The sequence below is a fragment of the Nelumbo lutea genome, chromosome 1 (genome assembly GCF_056320005.1).
Source record: "Nelumbo lutea isolate HS-2025 chromosome 1, American lotus-T2T, whole genome shotgun sequence".
Taxonomy (NCBI): Eukaryota; Viridiplantae; Streptophyta; class Magnoliopsida; order Proteales; family Nelumbonaceae; genus Nelumbo; species Nelumbo lutea.
Window position 1 is genome coordinate 96091678 of NC_142684.1, and position 23978 is coordinate 96115655.

The window sequence follows — 23978 nt, forward strand, 5'->3', positions numbered from 1 at the left end:
GATTTGGACCGGGCCTGGCACAATCAGATTGCTACAATGATCTTGTTGTGCCAAGTACAGCCCATGAGCGGCCTGGCCCACTTTACGGTTTATAATTGGACCCATCAATTAAAGGACATACGGCGACTACTTCTATATGACAACGAATAAGAAAATGAGACTGGATCTTTTCCTCACATAGGGCGCCTCACACGCACATCCTATCATGCATTGGGAACATCTTCCATACTTATAAGTAATTATTCATGGGAGATGTTCCCAATGCACGGTGGATGTGCATGTGAGACGCCGAAGTGTGAGGAGCAGATCCCGTTCCTAAGAAAACCAAGAGTTGCATAATAACTAGCATGCAAAAACCTCTCTCCAGCCTTCATCTTTGTTTCAAAAACTTCCCTTTACGAAACAACCCTCTGGATTTCCCTCGTTAATATGGGTTTAGGAGTTTTTTAGTGAAGGATCAAAGCCAAGTCCATTTGTTTCTGCATTGAGCTTCAAAGAAAACATTATGTGGAAAGGCCCAAATTTGCAAGGTGACGATGCTTTTGAACAATATTTTAGAAACTAGAAACTATTACTCATGTAATTTTTAAGGAAATTCATTGAACTTAGTTCAGAACCTGTTATAGACTGCTTCCGATCTCCAACCCACAAACTCTTCCTACATCTCTACCCATAAGACATTACAGGCCATGGTTTTCGAACTTTCATTAACTCAGATGGTCGGACTATTTGGTCCAGAAACCATCTAGGCAATCAGTTTGATTTCACCGTTAAGTCATTCCTTGGCCAAAAACTGTTGATTTGGTTAATAACCCGCTGACCTATGTGATCAAATTGTCAACTTGTCCAACCCGAATAATGTTTTTTGACTGTTTTTTTTTTATTTCAATTATTATTATTATTATTTTTAATTTTTTAAATTGCAATAAAAGATCCATTTGAACCGAATAATTGAACCACTGACCCAAAAATCAATGGCCAAAACAATTCCGATTCCAAATTAAATTTTAAACATTATTACAGGCATGCGTTGGGAATATCTTCCATATCATTTAAGGGGAAATGTTTCCAATATATACATAGCAGTCGTGTATTATCTCAATTGTGTCGAAATTTTCAAGCCGTTTCTTTCTTGTAAACTAGGTTGCCAATTGGTCTATATTCGATAATCCTCCTCGTTGCATTGAATCTATTGTTTAATGGAACGAGGCTGGGGTCTATTTATGACTATATTTTGGCTACTCTGTGTGAAGCTTTGTTACATGATGGCTTAGGAGCAGAAGCAACCATGCATTGTGTGGAAGGTGAGACAGAAAACTCTTGAGCGTCAGAGAGCTCCAAGGAAGCCATCCTGTACTGTCCAGTTACCATATCCATTGTTAAATTATGGCTGCTTAAGTGCTTAAATCAATTGTTATTACTTATGTGAAGTCTTTTTTCCTAGCTCCTTTTAACTTGTAATAAATCACTTTTTCCAGCAGGTGCTGTACATGGTCTTATTCGTTATCTTGATGGGTGTTATGGGGATGTGCTACATTGTGTATTTTTTCTGTTTTTCTTTTCTTTTTTTTTTCTCTGAAAATAGAAATCTATTTTAACAACCAGAAAATGATATTAATTAAGTCGAAGTAAATTCCAAACACTCCATTATCAATAAATCTACACCTTATCTCAACCACATGGGGTTGATTGGTCGACAAAAATGGGCAATTCGAATGACAAATATTTTTGGACCGGAATGACTGGATATTATTATTAGCTTTGGCATTAAACAAAGAATTGGGAATGCTAGTATCAAGGGTCTGACTGTAAAGGAGGCCCTTAAACCATGAACCACACAAGGACAAGCCATACTCCATCCATGTATTTGCATGAAAACCTATATTTATGTTTTGCCCTCTGATTTATTGGCCTTGCTCTAAAGAATTTCACAAAGATTTATAACATTTATTCCAATAATTCACTTATAACACGTATATAGCTTTACTGACTTCAATAAATCAGTAAGGTTAATTCAAGAAATGTGAAATTTAATATGCAGACAACCATGTTCTTCTACAACACGCCCTTCTCTTGTTTTCTTTCCTTATATTCAGTCCAGTCCCAACCATCTAAACCAGGAATCCTTGCCAGAGCTCATGGCTCATGCATTTTAAAGCAGAGGTATGACTTTCTAAGGAATGCAATGTAGCAAAGGGGAAATTGCTCTCAGAAGTTGTGGGCCATACTTCGACTTGATAGATAAATGGGGACTAAATAAATAAACTAGGAAGTCTAAAATTTTTCATTTTTTTTTAATTTTTTGATTTTTTAATCCATGTCATTTTCGAAATTACCAATTAGAACTCTACTTTCCCCAAACAAAATCATCCTAAAATCTCTCTTTCTCTCCCCCCACATACACACATTCCAATAACCTAAATAATTTAATATCCTAAAATTTCTCCTAAACAACCTCCCCCCTCACTATCCCCAACTTTCTCCTAAGTTATCTCTAATTTAGTAGAGAGTTTCTCTCCTAAATTATCTCTAATTCTTACTTATTTTCTCCCCCACTTTTTATCTACATCTATGTAAAGAAAGTTTGAATTAAAAAAATTAAGAATTGTTTAAATATTCTAACAAAATTATATAATAACTTTAAAATATTTATTAAAAAGATAAAAAATAATTATAATCGATTTAATAATGTTCATATTATTAATAATTATACATTTTTACAAAATTCATCAAGAAATTATGTACAAACAATATAAATTATGATTTTTTGGATTATTCAATCTAAATTTTATTCAATTAATAAAAATATACACTAAAAGTGAAATATTATTTAAATATTTTAATAACTAAATATCTTAAATAACAAAATATTAAAATTAGTATTTTAAATCAATTAATAATATATTTTAAATAGTTATTGAATAACTTTCAATTATAATAAATAGATTAAAATTTTAAATATTTAGTTAAGTAACTAAATATTTTAGATAACGAAACATTTAACAAGCAATTCAATAAATAATGACATTAATATTTAACAAGTAATATTTTAAATAACTAAATATTAAATTCAACAAGTAATTAATATTTTAAAATTTATATAATGATACCATTTCAATAAATAATATTGTAAATAACTAATTTCATTTATACCAATTAATAATTATAGAAAATAACTTTCAAAAACTTATTGTTTATTAATAATAATCTTAAATACTTAATCTTTATTTATTATATATTTATCTATACTAAAATTAATATTTATTGTATTTCAGTAATTATTTATTGATTTTGTGATAAATATATTTTCAATAATTATGTATAAATCTATTTTTGTTTTGTTATTTAATAGAAAATTTTCAATAATTATTGGAGTTTAAATTGTTGTTATTTAGCTTTTTAAATTTAATTTATTGTGTATTTTCACTATAAAGTTTTAATAATTATTGGAGATTAAACTATTGTTCATGAGTTGATTCAATTTAGTTGTAGGTTGTTTGGCCAACCAAATCGACCTAGTCAGGTTGGGGGTTGGTCACTCAGGTTATCAGTTTGGGTAAATTTCCGGTTTGGTCAGTTGGTTCAAAAGATTTAAACTTAAAAATTAAATTAAAAAAATACAATGGTATTATTAAAAAATAAATTTAAAAATTAAATTTATGATATGAACTATTTTAGCCTGAGAAATATTGGAAATTTCCCATTTTTCTATATTAAAAAATATATTTAAAATATAAAATATTAATATATATCTATGGTTGGGTCGTTCAATTTTAGTCAGTTTACAAATAGCCAAAGTGAAACTGATCCAACCCATTTACTGAACCAAAGTCAACTAGAAATACTAGAATTTGAGTTGGTCACGAGGCGGGGAGGGGACGAGGAGCCTCTACCCATCCACGTCCCCATCCCCATCCTTGATAATGGGGACAAAGTTATCCCCATCCTTGTCTCCACGGGGATCCCCACTCCCCGTGATTCTTTATAATGATAACCATTACCTTTTCGTTTTTTATTTTATTTGAAAAATAAAATAAAATAATTAAATTTTATAATCTTATTAGAAAAGATTCAAACATATTCAACCATATTTTTTAAAATATTAACATATAGATGTATGTGTACATATATACATATATAAACGTATGCATATATATACATATATATTAGCGGAGATCCCACGGGGTAGGGCTTGGGGTCCACGTGGTATGGGAGTGCTCTCTCCATCCCCGCCCCATTCGGGGAAAATCCCCATAAGGATCGGAGAAATGGGAAAAATTGCCATCCCTAAATTTGATAAACCCTATCTAAAATTAATTATTGTTATTTTTGTATTGTAAAAAAATAGTAAAAGTGGTATATAAAATGTAAATGATTACTAATTATTATATAAAACAATTATATACTCTTACATGTTTCTATTGTTTATCTTTAACTTAACAAATCTTGTGCATCGCACAGGTCCCCGCTAGTAATTTTATATAGCCATCTTTCATTGGATTTAATGACTCAATTTAAGAGTAAAATTAATTGAAAATATGTATAAACTTCATTTACAAATTTACGTATATACATTTTATACATATACACATGTATATATACTTAAAAGATATATTTTTAAATAAATATAATAAATATGTATATGTATGTTTGTATGGGTAGGCTTGGATTGGGTTGGACTAGGCTTGTGTCATGATTGGGTTAGCAGAGCCTCAACCCAAGCCCAACCCAAGCCAAGCCCGGATTTTCTGGCCCAAGCACACCCCACAACTTGAAAACTGGCCCAACCCATGCAAAAACTTGTGTTAGGCTCGAGTTGTGCCCAAGGTTTTGAAAGGCTAAAGGCGTAGTTGAGGCGTAATGGTCCAAAAAGGTGAGGAGTAACTATCAAGGTGTACAAGGCACAAGCCTCAAAGTTTAAGAAAAAATTTAATTAAAGTTTATAAATTGATGAAAATAACATATAATTTACTAAGTTAAAATGATAGAAGGTACACATATCTATAAAACTATAAGTTTATAAGCAATAAGTATTGGCATTTAAGCATTAAATAAAATAATAATTAATCAACTAACAATTATAAACATTTTATTTCATGTAAAAAATAATTTAGAAGAAAGGAAACAACTTAGTTGATTTGATCTATGTAAATAACAAACTTGGGACATTACATTTAGAATAATAAAAAAAAATCTCACTTGATTTATTCAAAAAAAACTAAGAACTTGATTAGTCCTTTTTGTAATGAATTATCTTAAATACTAAGAAAAAACTAACATAATTTGATTTGCCTTGTTATTTTTCCATTTTTACTGTTTTTTTTATTTGATCCATAATTATTGAAGTGTTTTTCCTATATGTAGGGATGCAACTTGGGTGGGACCAACCCGATCCCAGACCGGCTCAGACCAAAAATTTACATGGCCAGGGCTTAGTTCTTCAGTCCTTGGGCCCAGGCCCAAAAAATCGGGTTTTTTAAAATTTCGTGTTGGGCTCGGGCTAGACCATTTGCGAACCTGAGCCCGGACCGATATCTACCCATGCGCAAGAAACCCGGGCCCGGCCCGATGTCTAAGGCTGTAAGGCCCCTAGAAAAATACGTTTGAGAGTTGAGATTGAAAAAGCAAAGAGGTGGAAAAGAGTTGAAAGACTGAAAGTGTAAAACTGTGAATACCTTTCAAGAGCTGATCCCTCTTTCTAACCTTTCAATCGTCATTAGTCAATACTCAATACCTGACGTGTTCGAGTGTTCATTCAAGTCATTTGTGAAAGACTAAAGTGTGAATCTTTTGATTTTCTGCTGATTACTGACAACTGAAAACTGAGCAAGTCAGAGCCAGGTATGGTTTCTAATATCTACCACGGTACACCTACTTTACTTTGTTCTTTTTTTTTTTTTTATGGATTAAATTTCCTGGTTTTACTTTTCAGTTTTCAGTTTTCAGTTTTTCTTTATTTTTATTTGGTTATTCAATATTTATTGGATAGTTTGTCTTCTTATCAATTTATGGCGTTTCCCATATTTCTCTGTATCGGCTTTCTTAGAAACAATGGAAACCAGTTTGGTCTGAAAAGCTATGTCTAAGGAGTAGGGTGTCAACCTCCATTTGTCATTCTTTCTCCCCCTCATAATATTTTCCTTCTCCACATCTGATGCAACTCCATGGGTAGAACGTCTATCGGGTTTTTGACTTTTTACTTGACCTTACTTGACCAGTAAATTAATTAAATAAAACAAGATTTTCCCTCTTGGCTTGGATTTTGAGTCGTAGAATGGGCTTAAGCCCATACCCTAGGCTTTTAAATTAGGGATGAAACTTGGGCAGCCCAACCCGAGCCCGACCCTAGCCCGAGCCCAGACCGAGTGTGTAAAATTTAATCTCAGGCTGGGCTCGAGCCTGATCATTTGGTTTTTACTTCAGGCTCGCTCTGGGTCGGTCCCTACTTATAGTTGATAGGGTTGGGCCTGAGTTTATCTTAAGCCCGAACCAACCCACCTGACTTGCACCCCTACCTATATGTTTTAAATTATAAAAATACATATATTTTACATTAAATTATTAATTAATCATTGATATTTGAGACTTACACCTTTTTATGTCTTACACCTCATTCTAACAAATGTTTAAGCCTCACATCAAAATCTGACAAAGTTGTGACAAAATTATGACAAAGTTGAGAGGTTTAAGCCTTGAGGCAAAATCTATGCACCTTGCCTCAAGGTGTACACCTCATGCCTCAATTTTAAAACAATGGTTGTGCCAGCCCAATGGAATACTGTATCTTAGGGCCTTAGGCAGGGACAGACTACCAGTCAAGGGGAAAGGGTACACATAACTTACCAGTGACAAATCTCTGGTTCTATCATGAGCGAAGGCCAAAAATTAACTTCAGAGTACATTTTACCAAGCGTACAGTACCAACACTGTCATGTGCATGGAAAAAAGAAGGAATAATTAGGGGAAATACAATAGGAGAATAAGAAAAAGTATCACAAAACGAACACAGAAATGAAAGTCCAAGAAAAAACTGAGTCCATACAATCCAAAGTCCATGAAAATCCGAGATGAAGTGATAACACTATCATGGCCAGAGCCAGTGTATATGACATGTAAAGCCACACAACCAATTTAGCTATGCAAAAATCCAAACGTTAGGAAACAGCCCTGTAGCATAATCTTCAATCACATGTCCTCAGGCAAATAGGTTACCCAGTCATCCCAGTCATCTTCAAGGTAGTTGGTGAAATCATCATAATCATAGTAGCCATCATAACCATAATAATCCAAACCAAAATCATAATAATCATCCCAGTAAAAATCACTAAATTCATCCAAAACTTCATACTTAAAGTTCTTGATATGGGAAGCTTGCTTCAGTATCTCATCATCAATCTTAAGTTGGCTACATTCTCTCACTGCAAGGACATCCAGCTCTTTGCAGCCTTCCAATATCTTTAGCAAGTTTTTCTTGGGTAGATAAACACCAATGTTTAATACCTCAAAAATCCCACTCAAATCTAAGGTCCTGAGCTTTGGGAGCCAGGTAACAATGGCGGAAACCATTTCGTCACCAATAGGACCACCATTTACACTAATACCAGTGAAGTTCTTGCAGTGTCGGCCTATTTCCTCAATGATTTTAGGGAGTGGAAGACCATGAGATATATACTCGAGATGAAGATGTTCCAAGTTCTTCCATTTACACACAAGGTTTGGGATGCTGTCAATTGTTTGCTTGGGTATATTTAAGCCAGGAAAAGAAAGGAACTTCAAAGCTGGGCACCTGTAAGCATTTTGAATACGATCAAACATGAACAGATAGGTATAAATTTCTACATATTAACTTGTTATAATTTACAACAGAAGTTGTAGAAGATTTGCTATACAGATGAAGCCCAGTTGCAAGACCAGAAGTCATACTATACTTACTTATCTGAGACGTAAACCAACTCATCGTATGCAATTCTATCAGGAAGTATGACATTGACGGAAGATCCATTGCCAAGTTTCACTAAGAGCTTTAGAAGTCCCATTGATGAGAACTTTTTAACTCCCAAAGTTGGGACAAATCTGTTGGTAAAGAGCATGCCCATTGACTCAAAAACTTGAAGATCTAAAACTTTCCAACAAGTAGGTTGTCGAGAAGCTTGATACCAAGACTTGCAGACAAAGGGCAGCGTCAATAATAGATCAACCATGCCCACTTTCGCAAAAACGCTGACCAAGCAATCCCTTTCTAGTAACTCCCACTTTCTTATCTTCTCCATGCCCCACTCTTCTCTTGAATAAGTCTTAAAATGTTCAAGGAGAAATGCAAGTTTTGTGGTGTGAAACCTGAATTTCCATGAAAAAAAGCAATTACCAGGACAAGTAATAAATGTGAACTAAGCATGATCATGAAAGGAATGAGCTGAATGCCCCAATCAAAAGATGAATCAGGAACACATGATCAAGCTAATTAAAGGGCAGCCCAGTGCACAGGGACGGGGCTCCCACCAATGCAGGGTTTGGGGAGGGACAGATGTACACAACCTTAGCCCTGCAAATACAGAGGCTGTTTCCAAGATTTGAACCCTGACCACCCAGGTCAAAATGGAGCAATCCAACCATTGCGCCAACGCCAAGGCCCATCCTCGAAGATAGTAACTAATTACCAAAATAAATTTCTTAATTAATAGTATAATCCATTAAGGTATCATCAGAAAAAGAATTGGATTTCATCCCAATTTGTTCTGGCTTGCTGAATACTCTAAAAACTAAAAAACAGAATAAAATGTAGATAGCCAGGCCAAATGGAATTTACGGGAAAATAAATGATCATTTTCTTAAGAGAGCAGTGGAAGAGGGGAAGATGTGATCAGCCAGTATTCTTGCAACTAAACTGGCTAGAAGGAATACAACTTGTCTGTTTCCTATTTGGTTACCAAGAAAAATAATCCTTCTTTTCAAATTTTATAATTCTGTTTTCTGCAGAATTGTGGGTCATTGGAATACAACATGCTGCGTTCACAGTCTTTGACATCAAAGATGAGACCTGTTTACATTGAAAGACACAACTACACCCATTTTTTAATCTAACAAGACCAATTAGGGTTCAGGTAAGGTAATTATTTTGGCCGAGTTTGGAAGGAGTACAAATGCAAATAAGTAGAGTGCAAAACCTTATATTTTGTATTATTTTGTATGTATTTACGCTGTACATATTTGCATTTGTACTGCTTCCAAACTGAGCCTTTATTGGCAACCCAAGCCACTAATAGTATCATTGAGGCTCCTTCGGTAGTTGTGACTGTGAGAAATGATGCTACCAAAGCCATTGTCTTCTTTAACAGGTATAAGCTCATAGAAGAAGTTAACGCAACAGCTATTACTCTAGTTCTTAAGGGGCGTAACCAGCAGACAATTGCGGTGCATTTCTAACTGCAGAATGATCTATAGACATAGACGTATATTAGCAAGGTTGTTGTGATAGATTGAAGATACCTTTGAAATGACAATAGAGCAACAACCAGGCTACTTTAGAAGGAAGATTCATGAAAGTATGTTTCTTTATCATGAATTTTTCCACAATTACAACATATTTACTGTATTAAACATAACAGAGTACACCTTATGAGAATATTAAGAAAACACAGTGAACTTACAGTAAGGAAAAAGTTAAGGAAAAGGTATTAACAGAATTTGTGAAATTCCTTAATAACTTCGGAAGTTTGCATCAACTTTCTGTTTCTCTTATTTTCTGTAAAACCAAAAGGCAGCCTAAGGGAAGCAAGAGAGACACAGAAACGGGAGAGGAAAAACAAAGGAGCTAAGCCCTCTTTTCTGATCAGAGATGAGAAGAAGAAGAAGAAGAAGAAGAAGAAGAAGAAGAAATAAGAAATAGTTGGGGCTGAACCCTGTTCAGAGAGAAATTATGAACAGGAATAAGTTGAAGGGTGTGGTACCACAACACGAAAGTCGAAACAGAAACACGCCAACAGAAAGAAGGGAAAAGGAGAAGATTTTATGTTTTCCAGTCTCACTGTGACAACTGAAAAGTGCAAACCGAATAAGAAGTGAAGAAGAAGAGTTGCAGAAAATAAAAAAATGAAAATGATAAGATACCTGACTGGACTTGATCGTCGATTTCTTCTTGCTCCGATCACAATTCGCAATCCCCAAGCCCTCTTTTGCGAGTTGCGACGTGTGATTGTGAAAAACTGAAAACCTTCTCTCTGATTTTTAACTTTGACACACGACCACTCTGTACGACGAAGAAAACCAAGAGTCCAAGATCTTCATAACTAATCTAAAAAAACCTCCTTTGTCCTTTCAGCATCTAAAACCTCCCTTTATGAAATTACGGAATTACCCTTTCCATTTCCTTCGTATGTTTACCTGGGCTGGGAGTTTCTTAGTGAATGAACGAGACCGGGGCCCATTCGTTTCTATTTTGGGCTTATAAAAGAAAACCATTGTATGGGAAAGCCCAAATAGTATTCTGGTTTGCGCTGTACTTTTCATGAAGGCTGTATCTATCTACAACAAAAAATTGTTCCAACACTTCCCAACATGATCCGTCTTCCCATATCGTAGACAAGTTGAGCCCCCATTCTTATAGGGGTCCTACCTTCATGGTGCGATGCGTGAATACAGATCATGTTGGTACAATTTTTGTTATGAGCAAATCCCACTCCCTTGTCATGCACTTTCATTCAGGTCTAATCTCTCTATGATGGACTTAATAAAATACATTATTTATCGTCTTGATGTGTATTTATATTATTCTTGGGAGTTTCCTTATCAAATCATATCTATGTCCTTTTACCATATCTATCCATCCATCTATCTATCTATATGTATGTAAAATATGTATGTATTTCTAATTTTTTTTTCTTTTTTAAAAACATGAATTAATTCCATTCATTCTATCACTAAAAACCAGTTTACAGGGATACAAAATTATATTTATCTGACAGTAAATGAGAATAATAAACTTAGGTGTTTAAAAGGAATTTAGATTTAGTCCTCACAATATATGTCCTCATACTGTCCTCACAGTTATTGCAATCATACATTAGGAATATCTCCTCATGGATGAAAAATATAAATACGAATATATTCATAATACACGATTGCAAGGGCTGTGAATAGGAATGGCAACGGGGCGGGGCGGAGACGGGGAGCCTCTCCCCATTCCCCATGGTTTTTTATAATGTTAACCATTTTGTTTTTGTTTTCTATTTTATTTAAAAAAATAAAAATAAAATAATTAAAATTTACAATCCTATTAGAAAAGATTCAAACATATTCAACCATATTTTTATATGCATATATATTAGTGGGGATCCCATAGGGCAGGGATCGGGGTCCCTACAGGGTGGGGAGTGCTCTCCCCATCCCCATCCCTGTGGGAGAAAAATCATCCCCATCCCTACCCCGTTAGGGGTGAATCCCCACGGGGATTGGGGAAATGGGGAAAATTGCCATCCCTGGCTGTGAAGACAGTATGAGGACAGATTTTGTGAGGACTCATGAAATCCCTTCGTATGGAAAACCAGCAAAACCCCCCAGGAGAAGAGAGAGAAATGTGAGCCAACTCATCACTCATGTGCTGCCAAGTTGGCATCCCTATAAACATGGTGGACCTAAATAAAAATGAGAGAAAGCTGAAGGAGGGAGAGCTGCAATCCTCAATGAGAGACTGTATGTGCCAAGGGATCTGAATTGACTCTAACAGAGCCGCAGTGATACCTCTTGCTTCTCCTTCCAGTGTAATAGAATGGACTATGGAGGTCCAAAGAATCAGTGAGAAGCTAGCTTTCAAAAAGAGTAGTAGCTTTTGATTCTTCATTCCAGCAACGGTTAATGGATTTAGAAAGCTCAGCGACAATTTACTTAATTGATAACCACGGATGGTCACAATCAGAAGCTGCACCATCAAACATTTTATACCATCTACTTTGTGATTGATCTCAGTCACGATTCACAGTATTGGAAGTATTGAACCACAAATTTTGACGTATTGATTTTAATAGAAACTCGTGTTTCTTCATTATTTTATTTCTCATCAAGTACTATTTATCAGCCAATATGCGCCCATGTGTTTTGAAATTCTGAACCTTGATCCCAGATGAGCGCAATGCCTAATGGGGAAGGATGCATAGGTTTAAGGTAGCAAGGTTGAGTTATTCTGGAAATTTAGAGTTCAGTCCACAGAAGATAGGCAGAGGTATGACATATAGATTGCAATACATCGATTGGAAAATGAATTCTCACAAAATTTGTCCTCACACCTTACTATACTTAGCTATGCATTTGGAACTATCTCCATATTTTTATTTATTTTTTCATTCATGGAAAGATCTTCACAATGCAGGGCTGCTAGTGTTGTGAAGATGGTGTGAGGACAATAGATAGATCAAGGTTCAAATTTTCAATATGTGCTGGGCATATCTTATCTAAGGGTGGAACGGATTGAGCTTTTCACAAGTTATTCAGGTTTAGATCGTGAAAAACTAACTTAACCAAGCTTCGAGCTGTGTTCGAACCCAATACGTAGACTAATTTGCAAGTTGAGCCAAATTCGAGCCCAATAATAATTAAGCATAAAGTGATGTTTTTTTTTAAAATTTTTTATATATATAACAATAAATAATTTTTATAGTTTTTAATTTTTTATATTTTATAAGAAGCTTAATTCATTGAGCTGAACTCAAATCTATTAGATTTTAATTTAATCAAAATTCCAGTTGAAGTTTCTAGCTTGCATCAAACTCGACTGGCTGTAGAACCAATAATAAAGTTCCCAGTAATAAAATACTGGGTCCGACGTATACCCTCATCATTGGTTCCACAGCCATCGCGTTCAGCTCATCCGAATTCGTTTTGAATGTAATAATAGTAGAGAAAGTCAGAAACTAGAATTCTTGCTTGCGCTGCACTCGTGGGGTGCACTTCCATTAAGTCTTTGACAAATTTTTTACACGTGTGTAAATATTCATGTGTTGGTCCATTATCTTCAAAGCATTTCCTTTCCACGTTGGCAACGATTCATATCCGAATTCCTCGAATTCGAGAACTGGAAATATGCATAGTGGGTGGGCGACGTGCCTCTGCTGGAATCAGAACCGATAAGCATGCTATTCTGGGTAAGGACATTCTGCCACATAGGTCGGAGGGTTGGTACCCCAGAATTTCTTCTTGCTACTCTAGTCTTCTTCTGCCCAGGTCGGGGAGGTCACGCCAGCCTCTGAGATCTTTAGCTTGTGTTTCCAAGGTGGTGTTGTGTTTTTACCAATCTACCTCATCCCTTGAATTTTGATTGATGAAAACCCACCTCTTTGGTTATAAGTTTTTCTACGACATCATAGTTAAACCCTACTTACAAGAAAAGTCTATGATACTGAAAAGACTTTGACCAATCAAAATCCTTTGAATTTTGATGAAAACTAATTGTTTACCAATTTTGTAATATCAATTGATTGGTTACAACATTACCTTCTCTTCTATTCTTTCCTTAAAACACAACATAATTAAGATTAATGCTAAGCCAGATCATCATTTCTGTCCCTGACATCTAAACTATTCACATATGGTTTGAGATTCACATGCAACAATAGATGGGATTTCTGAATGGTATACATCAAGGTTCAACTTATTGATATGTTACATTGGATATAAAGTGTACTGTGTTGAAATCCAAGGGGATGGCCTTAAAAAAAATCCAAGGGTACCAACGTATGGCATGTGTCATGTGTGGAATGTATAATATAAACACCGCTCTTTTCATGCCCATATGTATTCTCTATGTTGTTTGATATCCATCATCAATACTTATCAGTTGCATCCTATATATATATATTGGTTCTTATTTATTGATACAAACCATATTTTTTTGAGATTCAAATGTAAACGTTTATTTTATTTTTTAACATGCTTATTAAGTTAAAAATGAATCTATCTTTAGAACATTTGCCATTAAAAGACCTTCTCTAAAGGATCTTGCTTCCGTTACTTCCGGGTCGTTCAGATCTTTCAAAGCTAATGGCAAAGCCACTTTCACTTTGAAGAGGCGTAGCAATTGAATCATTTTGGTGTCTTTTCAAGAGGGCTAATTGATCAATCTGTGTGTAGGCAGCCAAGATAACCAAAGAGGGATTGGCGTTCTGATTTTCCAGTGCTTTTTTGCAATGCGCCTTCCAGAAATTCCAGAGCAGAACTGCACACTTATTGAAAACACTCAAATCATCCTCTAGGTCTAGGGGTTCAACCATTTTGTTCCACCAAAAAGCCAGCCAATAATCTTCAATTTTCCAGTTGGAGTGCATATCAATATGGATAGATAGGTTAAATCCAAATCAGATTGAACGACTGATAAGGCATCGAAGAAAGAGATGGTCCATCGTTTCTTCACTCTGGTTGCAAAGCACATAAGGCTTAGTTTGGAAGGAGTACAAGCACAAATATGTACAGTATAAATACATATAAAATAATACAAAATACATAATTTTGCACTCTACATATTTATATTTGCATTCCTTCCGAATTAAACCTAAAGGTTGTCAATTTTATGTCAATATCTAGCTAATTTTGCTTTCACAAGGCATCTCCAAATAAAGAATTTCACCATTAGAGTGTAAGTTCCTTTAGGTTCCAAATCTGTCTCCAAGTTATGTTGGCGAAAGTGATATGTTGATGGGAAGAAGAAGCTGAATCACCTGTTAGGAGTTTGTACTCCAGAGGAGCAAGTAAAGTTTCCATGAGGAGTTAGGGTCCAACATAATTTGTCTTGGCCTGAATTAATCTGTGAAGGTAATTCAATAGATAAGATACGCCTCACCGTCGTCTCAACAAACAAGGAGTGGATAAGATCTGCAGTCCAACTGCTATTAGAATGGTTTATTAGAGATGCAGCCCTCAAATTTGACTGAATCGGATCTTGGTTGATGATAAGATTTGTTATTCAAGGGTCTGCATAGATATTAACCTTCCCAGCCATCAGCAATGAGCCATCTCGTATCCTTAAGCAGTTCAATCTCTGACTTCCAACATGCTATGCCAGATGATAGAGTCTGAATTTCTCCTATTAATATTCCAAAAAGAATTTTGGTTCCCAGAGTCTGTTATGTTCTTTGAGGAATCTCCAAGACAATTTCATGATAACCACTTTATTTTTAGTGGAGACATCTTGAATTCCTAATCCACCCAAATCTTTGTTATGCAAGATTTGGGTAAATGTGAGCTTTGCCCTGTTTGTATCCCCACTAGAAATCTTTGGTTATTGTATTGATTTTTGTGCATGTTGCTTGTGGGATGAGTTGGGTAGCCATGAAGTAAGAGGGAATGGTTTGTAAGAGTGAATTTAATAAGAACTTCTCTTCCAACATGTAATAGGCAATTGGCTTTCCATGTTTGAAGTTTATTTTTGTATTTATCCACAATAAAATTTCAGTTAGATCTGGACTTACCATGCTTCAACAAGAGTGGTGCACCCAAATAAAGTTCTTTTCCATTTATAAGTTCAACTCCCAAAATATTAGCCAACTTTACTCTTTCTCTTCAAAAGGTATTACTACTCACGTAAATAGCAAATTTTGAAAAATTTCTTCCCTTGCGACCTGAACATCTACCAAAATGTAATAAAGAATTCTTAACTGTTAGAGTTTCCTGTTCTAAACTCTTACCGAAAATTAAGATGTCGTCTACAAACATTATATAATTAATTTTCGGGCAGTTTCGAGCTAGCTTGATTCCATGGAGAGAATTAGTAATCTCGACAACAGGTCCATGTAGAGGATAAATAAATATGGAGAGAGGGGGCAATCTGCCAAGTTTGGAGAGGGGCCCAATCTTCTTCAACAGCCTAAAGTGGAGGCTATTTTCTATCACAACTAGAATTGTTAATAATCAAGAGAGATTAAGAGAGAGTGTTATGCTGAGAGGGAGAAATGTTCTCAGTAGTTCAAGTGCACTCCTCAATTTTTTGGGTTCTATTTATATACCCATTTATGACTGTTGGGTTTGTTCCAATGGATAGTAACTACCCACAAATCTCTTTAAATAGTTGAGATTAGCCTCCATTGGGATGAGACACTTATCCCTGGTTGTAGATACATTTTCTCAACCAACAACTACTCTAGTGGACCAAGTTTAAAAAAGATAAGTCAAAACAAATTTTATTTTATAGGAAAATAATAAATAATATTAGTAATTGAAAAGAGGTGTTGATTGTCTGTGCATGCTGGTTCACATAGAGCAAATACTACATCAATCGTGTGGTTATTCCCGTTGGCCTACGGATAGTCCTACATGTTGAGGATGATATATATCGAGGGCCATAGGCCACTCGGTCCAACATCTCCCACTTGGCCATATAGGCCCGAGGTGTACTAGCTGCCTAATAGTTCTTTTGCCTGTCAATCAAATTGGGCTTGGTCAATAGTTTGGCAACTATTTCACATGCTGGCATGTATGCAATTCATATTTTTTTTTATGTATTCAAGAACATAATGATGTTGTAATAGCATATGCTTTTCAATTAGCCCAACCTCTTATCTTTGATGATCTGAATTGCAGCCTGATCAACATTTTTGTTCATGACTAGTCTTGTAGGTGTACCTTCCACCTTGACATTTGCGATAAACTCCATTTTCATTGTGTGTTTTGTTACACACTTTCTTTCTAGGAGACCGTTCCTTTTCCCAAGAGGAAAATATAATTAGTAGTAGGTTGTCTCCTGCAAAAAAAAAAAAAAAAACTTGCATCACAATATTTTATCAATTTCAAATCATTGCATTGCTAGGTTAATTTATAATATATATATATATATATATATATATACTCCTTGGATAATTCTTAGTGTCCCTCTAATCACCTTCCAATGCAATTTCCAAGGTTATTTTAATATTAACTAGCAATACCTTTTGCATATGCTTAATAATATCAATATATCATATATATTGCTCTTTTTTCTTGCTTTAATATATATAATGCATTTGAGCATATGTATTTGTTTTCATTTTTTCTGATTTCTTTTTCATGGAGTCTTTTCCTTGCATAATTTTTTCCCTTCTTAGTTGGAGTTCTTACCAGATTAAATATTTTCAATCAAAATAATTTTATCCAAGTAGGATTATTGTGAAAGAGAGTAATTCTTCCCTTTTATTTAATACTTGGTAAAATAAATTGACATTATACATAATATCTTTCCTTTCAAAAAATTAGCCATAATTTGGTTTTTCTTATGTAAGAACTTCCACTATTCTTATATATATATATACATAATATCATGTGAGAACTCCCACTAATGAGTACAAGTTTTCATATCCATAACTCATTGTGAAAAGTGCAACACCACTTTCTAGAGGCTCATTTTAATCCATATAATGCTTATTTTAATTTATCCATTACATACTCCTTTTTTTCATCCTCTAGAATTTGTATTTTTTAATCACTTTTGTACCATGTGTAACCCTTGGAATCTTCTAATACACCTTACCCTTTTATTACCTAGCAATTTTTTTTTTTTTTTTATAAATAGGGTCTAACATATAAATATTTTGAACCCTATGTTTTTATATGTGAGAGGTCTTGCTTCCTACCATTCCACATTTCATAAAGTCTTAGTGGGTATTTTATTTATTATGTAAATTTCAATACTTAGGACTTCCCCAATATATTTTCCACTAAGGAGTGATTTAGCATATGATATCCTTTGTTTCATTTTCTCCTTTATCTTTCTTCCTTTTTCAATTCTCTATAAATGTACTTAGTATGCCCCAATTTTCCACAATGATAACATTGAAACCTTTTCTTTAAGTTTTTATTTGAATTCTTTCTCCATTTATTCTCTCCCTCATATTTTCCCTTGATTTTTTTTTATTTTGTTGAGGGACATCTTCATTTTCATTTTAGCCTTATTATTATTTGATGTTGCCATCATTGCTTGTGATATTTTCTTTTTGTTTTCCCTCTCAGATTCAAGGGCAAATAAAGTAGGGAGGATTTGCATATTTTGTGTTGTATCAGATAGGTTTAATGTTATCCCTACAAGTTCTCAAGATTCTGATGGCTATATAATATGGTGGATACTTGCATTTTCTCAAGCATAGGATTTTTGGCAACAGCTAATTACTTGGCTATACATTCATCTAATTAATATGGTGGATATAACCATCTTACACGCATAATACTTTTCAATTAAAAATTCTACATTGGTTTCAATCACTTTTGCATTTTCATGTTCCTAAAAAATTAATTATATATCGGGTTCCATAAAAGTTAACATGGCTAATATTGCCTTTTGATTATCTTTCACAAACTTTTCATATTCTTTATTTGTCTTCGGAAATGTCTCGTCTTTTGGAGATGAAGGAATTTCCTTGTCTACTATGTAATTCATCTCTTCTCTTTCCAAAATTCTCTTAATTCTCCTTTTCCACATATGAAAATTAGCTCCATTTAATATCTTAATTTTTCTCAATTCACTAACTACAGCTGATGATCCTCCCATGCTTCCCATTCCTACTTCTTTTAGTGTGTATTATTTCACTCTCGCTATCCTTGTTCTTCCTTAATTAATAAAGATAGTAATTTCTCTATTAGTTTTTATTATTTTAAACTTTAGGAATATATTTTCTACTACTAATTTTACAATCCTGAGGAGTAAATGTATAAATTAGGGATTGAAGTGTGATATTTTAGAGAGGACTAAACAATAAATGTTTCAACAATTCAAATACTATATTGCAATTATAAGAGAATTGAGGATCACATAATAATTGTTCAAATATTATGTAGTAATCAAAATATTTTTAAAAAGATATATTATTTTCCAGCAATTTAATGTAGTGACCTATATACAATTCTCAAAAACCCATTATCTAAGAGAGTGCATCACACAAATTATGATAAATAAGCAATTTAACAAGACCTATTATTTTAAGAAGCAATAAAAGAGACAAGGAGTCATTGGACCTCTAGTACATGGTGTCCAAAAAATTAATTTATTTAAAAGCTTAGTTGATGTGCTAATTGTTGCTATTGAATATACCTGTTCATGGGCCGGGCTGGGTCGGGCTCGGGCCAGGCTTTTACTCTCCATTAATAGAAATATGTTAGGCCCGAGCCCGAGCCTGGCCCGACCAACGAGCCTACAACTTGGGCCTGAGCCCGGCCCTAATAAAAAGCCCGAAGCCTGACCTAATAAAAAAATTAGAAAATTTCCCTATTTAATAATCAATATAAATCAGAATTTATTTACATTAAAAAATATATATAAATTCAAAATTTATTTATATTAAAAAAAGAATATAAAGAAGGGAAAGAGGATGGGGAGAAGAAGAATTCGGTTGGAAAAAGAAGGGAAGGAGGTGAAAAAAAGAAGGGTATTCAACTAGGGTTTTTAGGTTTAGTTATAGGTCGGGCCGGGCCGGGCTCGGGCCGGGCCGGGCTTGGGCCGGGCTATTTTGGCAAATCCCAAGCCCAACTCGAATTTATTACAGGCCAGGATTTTTTGGCCTGAGGTTAAGCCCACGGGCCTATATACCTGTTCAAGCTCGTTCGAGGGTCAGGCCGGGCCGGGCTGGCCCGTCAGGCCACCCGGCCCATGAACATGTCTACTCTTGAAATTCAAATGGGATTTAATAGGATAAGATGCTATCTTTAAGAGATAAAGGTAGACAAAAGATATTAGACAAGTCAATTCTAATGTAAATAGGGAAGTCCAAAAAATTCTAATGATCTTTTCTAGGAAATGAAATAGGAGAGTAAGCATTGGACTAGTGGTTAACTATCCAACAACTAAATCATTTAGGTGCAATAATCTTAAAAGAACATCTTACAAAAAACAATTTAGTTTCAAAATGGAAAATGACCACAAGAGTTTTTAGGAGAGTAGTCTACCAAGAAACAAAGAGATTAGAAATATATATCAAATGGCCCAATAAACCACTCTAGCAAATAGCTAGATAGCTCTATTTTTTTTTTAACAAGTTTTGATCACTAAAGTCTAGGAATATTATGAGAGAAGTTTCATTACTCCAATGTGAATCAAATACTAATGCAGCGGTTTAATGAAAAAGAGATGCAAATCCAAAATTTTCTCATTTGAAACTTTAATCAAGTAGTATCATTTTTTTGAACTCCAATATGATATTTGATGCTGTTCAATCCGAAGTAGTGGACGAATTGAGGAGAGCAACCAGATAGTCTTTGCTGTTTGGGCAGTTTTGCACTATGTAAACTGCAATCAAGAGAAGAAGATAGAGGCCCATTGTCCCCGAGTAGACACTCTGATGCTCAAGTCAGTGAGAAGGAAGTGAATGGTTAGGCCGAACAATGAGGGTGCTGGTCCGAGCAAAGTCACAGTATGAATGCTAGAAGATGGGGGGATCCCTTACCTTAAGCATGAAATTCCTTTTTATAGCTAGGGATCCGTTAGATCCAATCAACATGATGTACATTATGACATTTATTGTAAATGAATAAAGTACATTTGATTCATGTTATGGTGGTGTGTTTCTGTGTAATACCCTTAAATTGGACACATATGAAACTCATGTTAGTTTAGAATCTTCACAGTTGTTGGATAGATCTGGGAGATTTATCTTGCCAAGACTGACACTGATGTGCTGCCAAGTTGGTTGGAGTGGCTTGTGTCAACTGCCAGGGTGAGACCTGAGGTACATGCAGTGTGGGTTTTCTTGAAACCCTGAACTGGACCCAAATTCCAATATTGCCTTGGACCTTGGAGGCAGATGGGAAAAATTGGAATGTTACACCTGATCCCTAGACTCGATTATGATACTACACTAGGTGTCGGATTGGACTGTCTTTGATGAGCCAGTCAGTGAGATCCTTATAGGGGGTCAAAACCTGGGTATGTTGAGACAGCCCAAGAATTCATCTGAGTGAGTGATCATAGTTGCAGGATTAGCCTCTTTGTCGAACAAAGTGAATGATCGGGAAAATGCACTCTCTTTGATGGAAACCTAAACTATCGGTAGTGGAATTCAAATGTTTTTGAAATTTTCTTTTGCAAAGTATATTTATATAGAGATATACTTATATATATTATGGTTTCAAAATGTTTGCAAAAGATTTTAATTCTCGGGATCCATGTGAGTAGAGAGTGTAGCACTGCACCTTGCAGCCAAGGCAGAGGTCCTCTCTTGTCGGGTAGTGTTTGATCATTAAGGGCTAAGAGGTTAAGTGTAAGACCATTGAGGGTTATAACTGATGGGCTAATTTTGCATCTGCCCACAATCCTTGGGCCTTCATAAGATGGCTAGACCCAATGACCATTTAGTGTAAATGTTGGACCAATAACAGCCCATAGTGATGGACTCAGGGGGTTCATTGTATACATCAATGAATTTGGCCAGGCCTTGTAACAGAGGCTAGGCTGAACCCATGTGGTTAATGTGTAGATCAATGCTAGGGTCCCACACCATACAAAGAGAGCCAAGGTAACCAGGATTAAAAAGAAGTGAGCCTAAAAGCTTAATGGGCTTAAAGCCCATTTTGAATTGGGTTAATTGGATTAATTAAATAGGGGCAAATAAGAGGATAAGAGGATAACTCTTATCCACTTAAAGAGTTTAGATCCAAATAAAGATTTGGATCAAGAGACTCCTAATCAGAATAGGAGGTTGTCTCTTTAAGGCTATAAATAGAGAGCAGGGCAGACCTAAAAAAGACACACAGACATTACAGAAGACAACTCAGTTTGACTGATTTTTGCCTTTAGTTCTTTTTCTCCCTGCTCTTGCCGCCCTACGTTGTTCGATCTCCAATTCTTGAATCTGATCAATATTTGATCTTGATATGGTTTCTTGCTAAAATAAACAATTTTGAAGCTGTGCTCACTACCTCATTTGATTCTTGCTGAAGAATCACAAGTTCTTGGTGAAGAACTACTTGCTGATCCTTCCTCACCCTAAGCTGTGTCATCTTCAGTGGAGGAGGATATGGTATACTCTTTGGGCATGAACACCTATGTTGGGAGGAGCTTTTTGCATGGATTTTGTATCAGGTATATCCCTCCCTAATATAGGTTTCAGATTTGGTTTGGTTTGGTTACAAGAACGAACCTTGAAAATGTAGTTTTCTAAATTGGGAATAGGATTCCCGGATGAGGGTAAAGAAATTTTTAAAAATTTGCCCAACCTTCCTGTAGGGTTCGACCATCCATATGATGGATCTCCCATCCCTTCAGGAGGTAGATTGCATTGCTCGGCGGAGACTGGTGTGATTGCTCGACGGTTTTCCCTTCCTTGGCTTGGTATGCCTTCCTTATCCCGTCGATCCTCTTCCTCTTCTAGGTCCTTTAGTAGTGGTTCTGGTTCCAGCTCTTCCCATTGGCTCCAACTATGAGCCAGAGTTGGGGGATTTTGTGGCCACCGAAGTCGAGGAGGCTACTGGCCTTTCTAGGACAGATGTGAAACTCCCTCTATGGGCCGCCAGTTTGGTATTACGTCTTGTGTCTTGGTGCCCAGGGATATGGCTTTGATCCAAGCTATGTGCGTCATCCCCGCAGAGTTCCAGATGAGGTGTCTGCAACTTGACGAAATGGCCACTGATGCTCAGCCCGGTGAGATATGTGTGTATGAGCATAACTTAGAGGCTAGGCTGAGGTTCCTATTGAATGAGGGGGTTGCCGTGGTATTGGGTTGGTATAGGGTGTTTCCAGTGCAGTTAATGTCGAACTTCTTTAGGTTCTTGTCCAGCCTCATGTCCTGTTGTGCGGTTCATGATATCGTGCTGACCCTAGGGATGGTGAGCTTTCTGCTTCAGCTGAAGCACCATCAGGAGGGTTACTACTATTTTTCCAATAGGCGGAATGTCCAGTCATTGGTCGGGGCTCCTTCTTCTGTGAAGCACTGGAAGGAGTTGTTTTTCTTCGTGCACATTCCCAGGGGTCTCCCTTTTCCATCCAAACTATGGGAGCCGAGGACAAATGTGCCACAGCCTGAGTGGACGACACTTACTTGGGAAGAGAGGTCGACCCTGAGCATGATCCATGAGATAGATGTTATCGCGTACACATGCTCTGAGATGCTGATGCTTGGTAGGTTGATAGAGAGGGTGGCCAGTCTATTTCTTTTACCGTTTGTTTGTTGAGTCACTTTTCCCTTGTGTACTTTCTACTTATCTTAGGCATTCTGTGTTGTAGGTACAAGGATGGCCAGCGAAGAAGAGATTGTTCATCGAATGAGGGCATTTCAATAGAGACAGAGGCGAGCTGGTACGCAGTCGGAGGCTCAGCCCGAGGCAGCGGACCAGCCATGATCCGCGGATAGGGCGGCTCATTGTCAAAGGAGAGTTCGACAGCGAGAGGCCTAGGAGGACGATGTTGTCGTGGTTGACCCTAAAGGGGCTCGTCGTCCTATGGGTGCGTCGGGGATGGAAATAGGCGGCAACAACTTGGGCCTGCACATGTTGTGGTGGTCGGTTCGTGTTGACGATGACTTGAAGATGCTTGGGGTTCCCAAGCAGTTGTTGCGAGGGATTATTACTATGTCAATGGCTTAGGCGTCGGTCGGGGTCGGTAGCAAAAACATAGAGTGCATGCTTCTGTGGTCTGCTGCCCAGGTGAGTTCCTTTTTTATTGGCATATACTCATCATTCACTTCTACAGAATGCTTGTGCGGTGGTCACGTTGGTTGATCGCCTCCGGGCCTTCGATCAATGTACGAGCGGGAGCACTCTGAATATCTGAGGCAAAAGGTGTAATTGACTGAGCTTCGGGCTGCGGGAGAATGGCCGGCCACACTAGAGAGAGAGGTGGCCGAGCTTAAGGTGGAATTGGTCGAGCAGGCCAGCATTGTCTGTGGGTTGAGGTAGGAGATCTCTAAGCTGAAGGTGGAGCGGGAGAGGCTGAAGCAGGAGGATGCCGAAGAGGTAGTCAACCAGTATAGGGTGTTGGAGGAGATGCAACTGCATATGGATGAGTATGCCAAGGCTTCCTTCGTAGCTGGATTCAATGTCTTCTG

The 23978-nt window shown here is 36.3% G+C and overlaps 1 protein-coding gene across 1 annotated transcript; it reads right to left on the minus strand.

Annotated features, from left to right (window-relative positions):
• Positions 1-6934: 6934 nt before the first annotated feature.
• LOC148876276 (F-box/LRR-repeat protein At3g48880-like) lies at positions 6935-10293 on the minus strand. Its single transcript, XM_088942196.1, has 3 exons — positions 10108-10293; positions 7933-8337; positions 6935-7786 (listed from the first exon to the last, which is right to left on the minus strand). Exons 2-3 carry the CDS (start codon positions 8268-8270, stop codon positions 7186-7188), a joined length of 939 nt encoding a protein of 312 aa, XP_088798322.1. The 5' UTR covers positions 8271-8337; positions 10108-10293; the 3' UTR covers positions 6935-7185.
• Positions 10294-23978: the final 13685 nt, after the last annotated feature.

What these genes read in the sequence shown, in the direction of transcription:
- LOC148876276 (XM_088942196.1), bottom strand. Translation starts at nt 8,270, where the DNA reads ATGGAGAAGATAAGAAAGTGGGAGTTACTAGAAAGGGATTGCTTGGTC. An exon ending in TTGGTTTACGTCTCAGATAA is followed by an intron (nt 7,787 to 7,932) that starts GTAAGTATAGTA and finishes AAATGCTTACAG; the next exon opens with GTGCCCAGCTTTGAAGTTCC.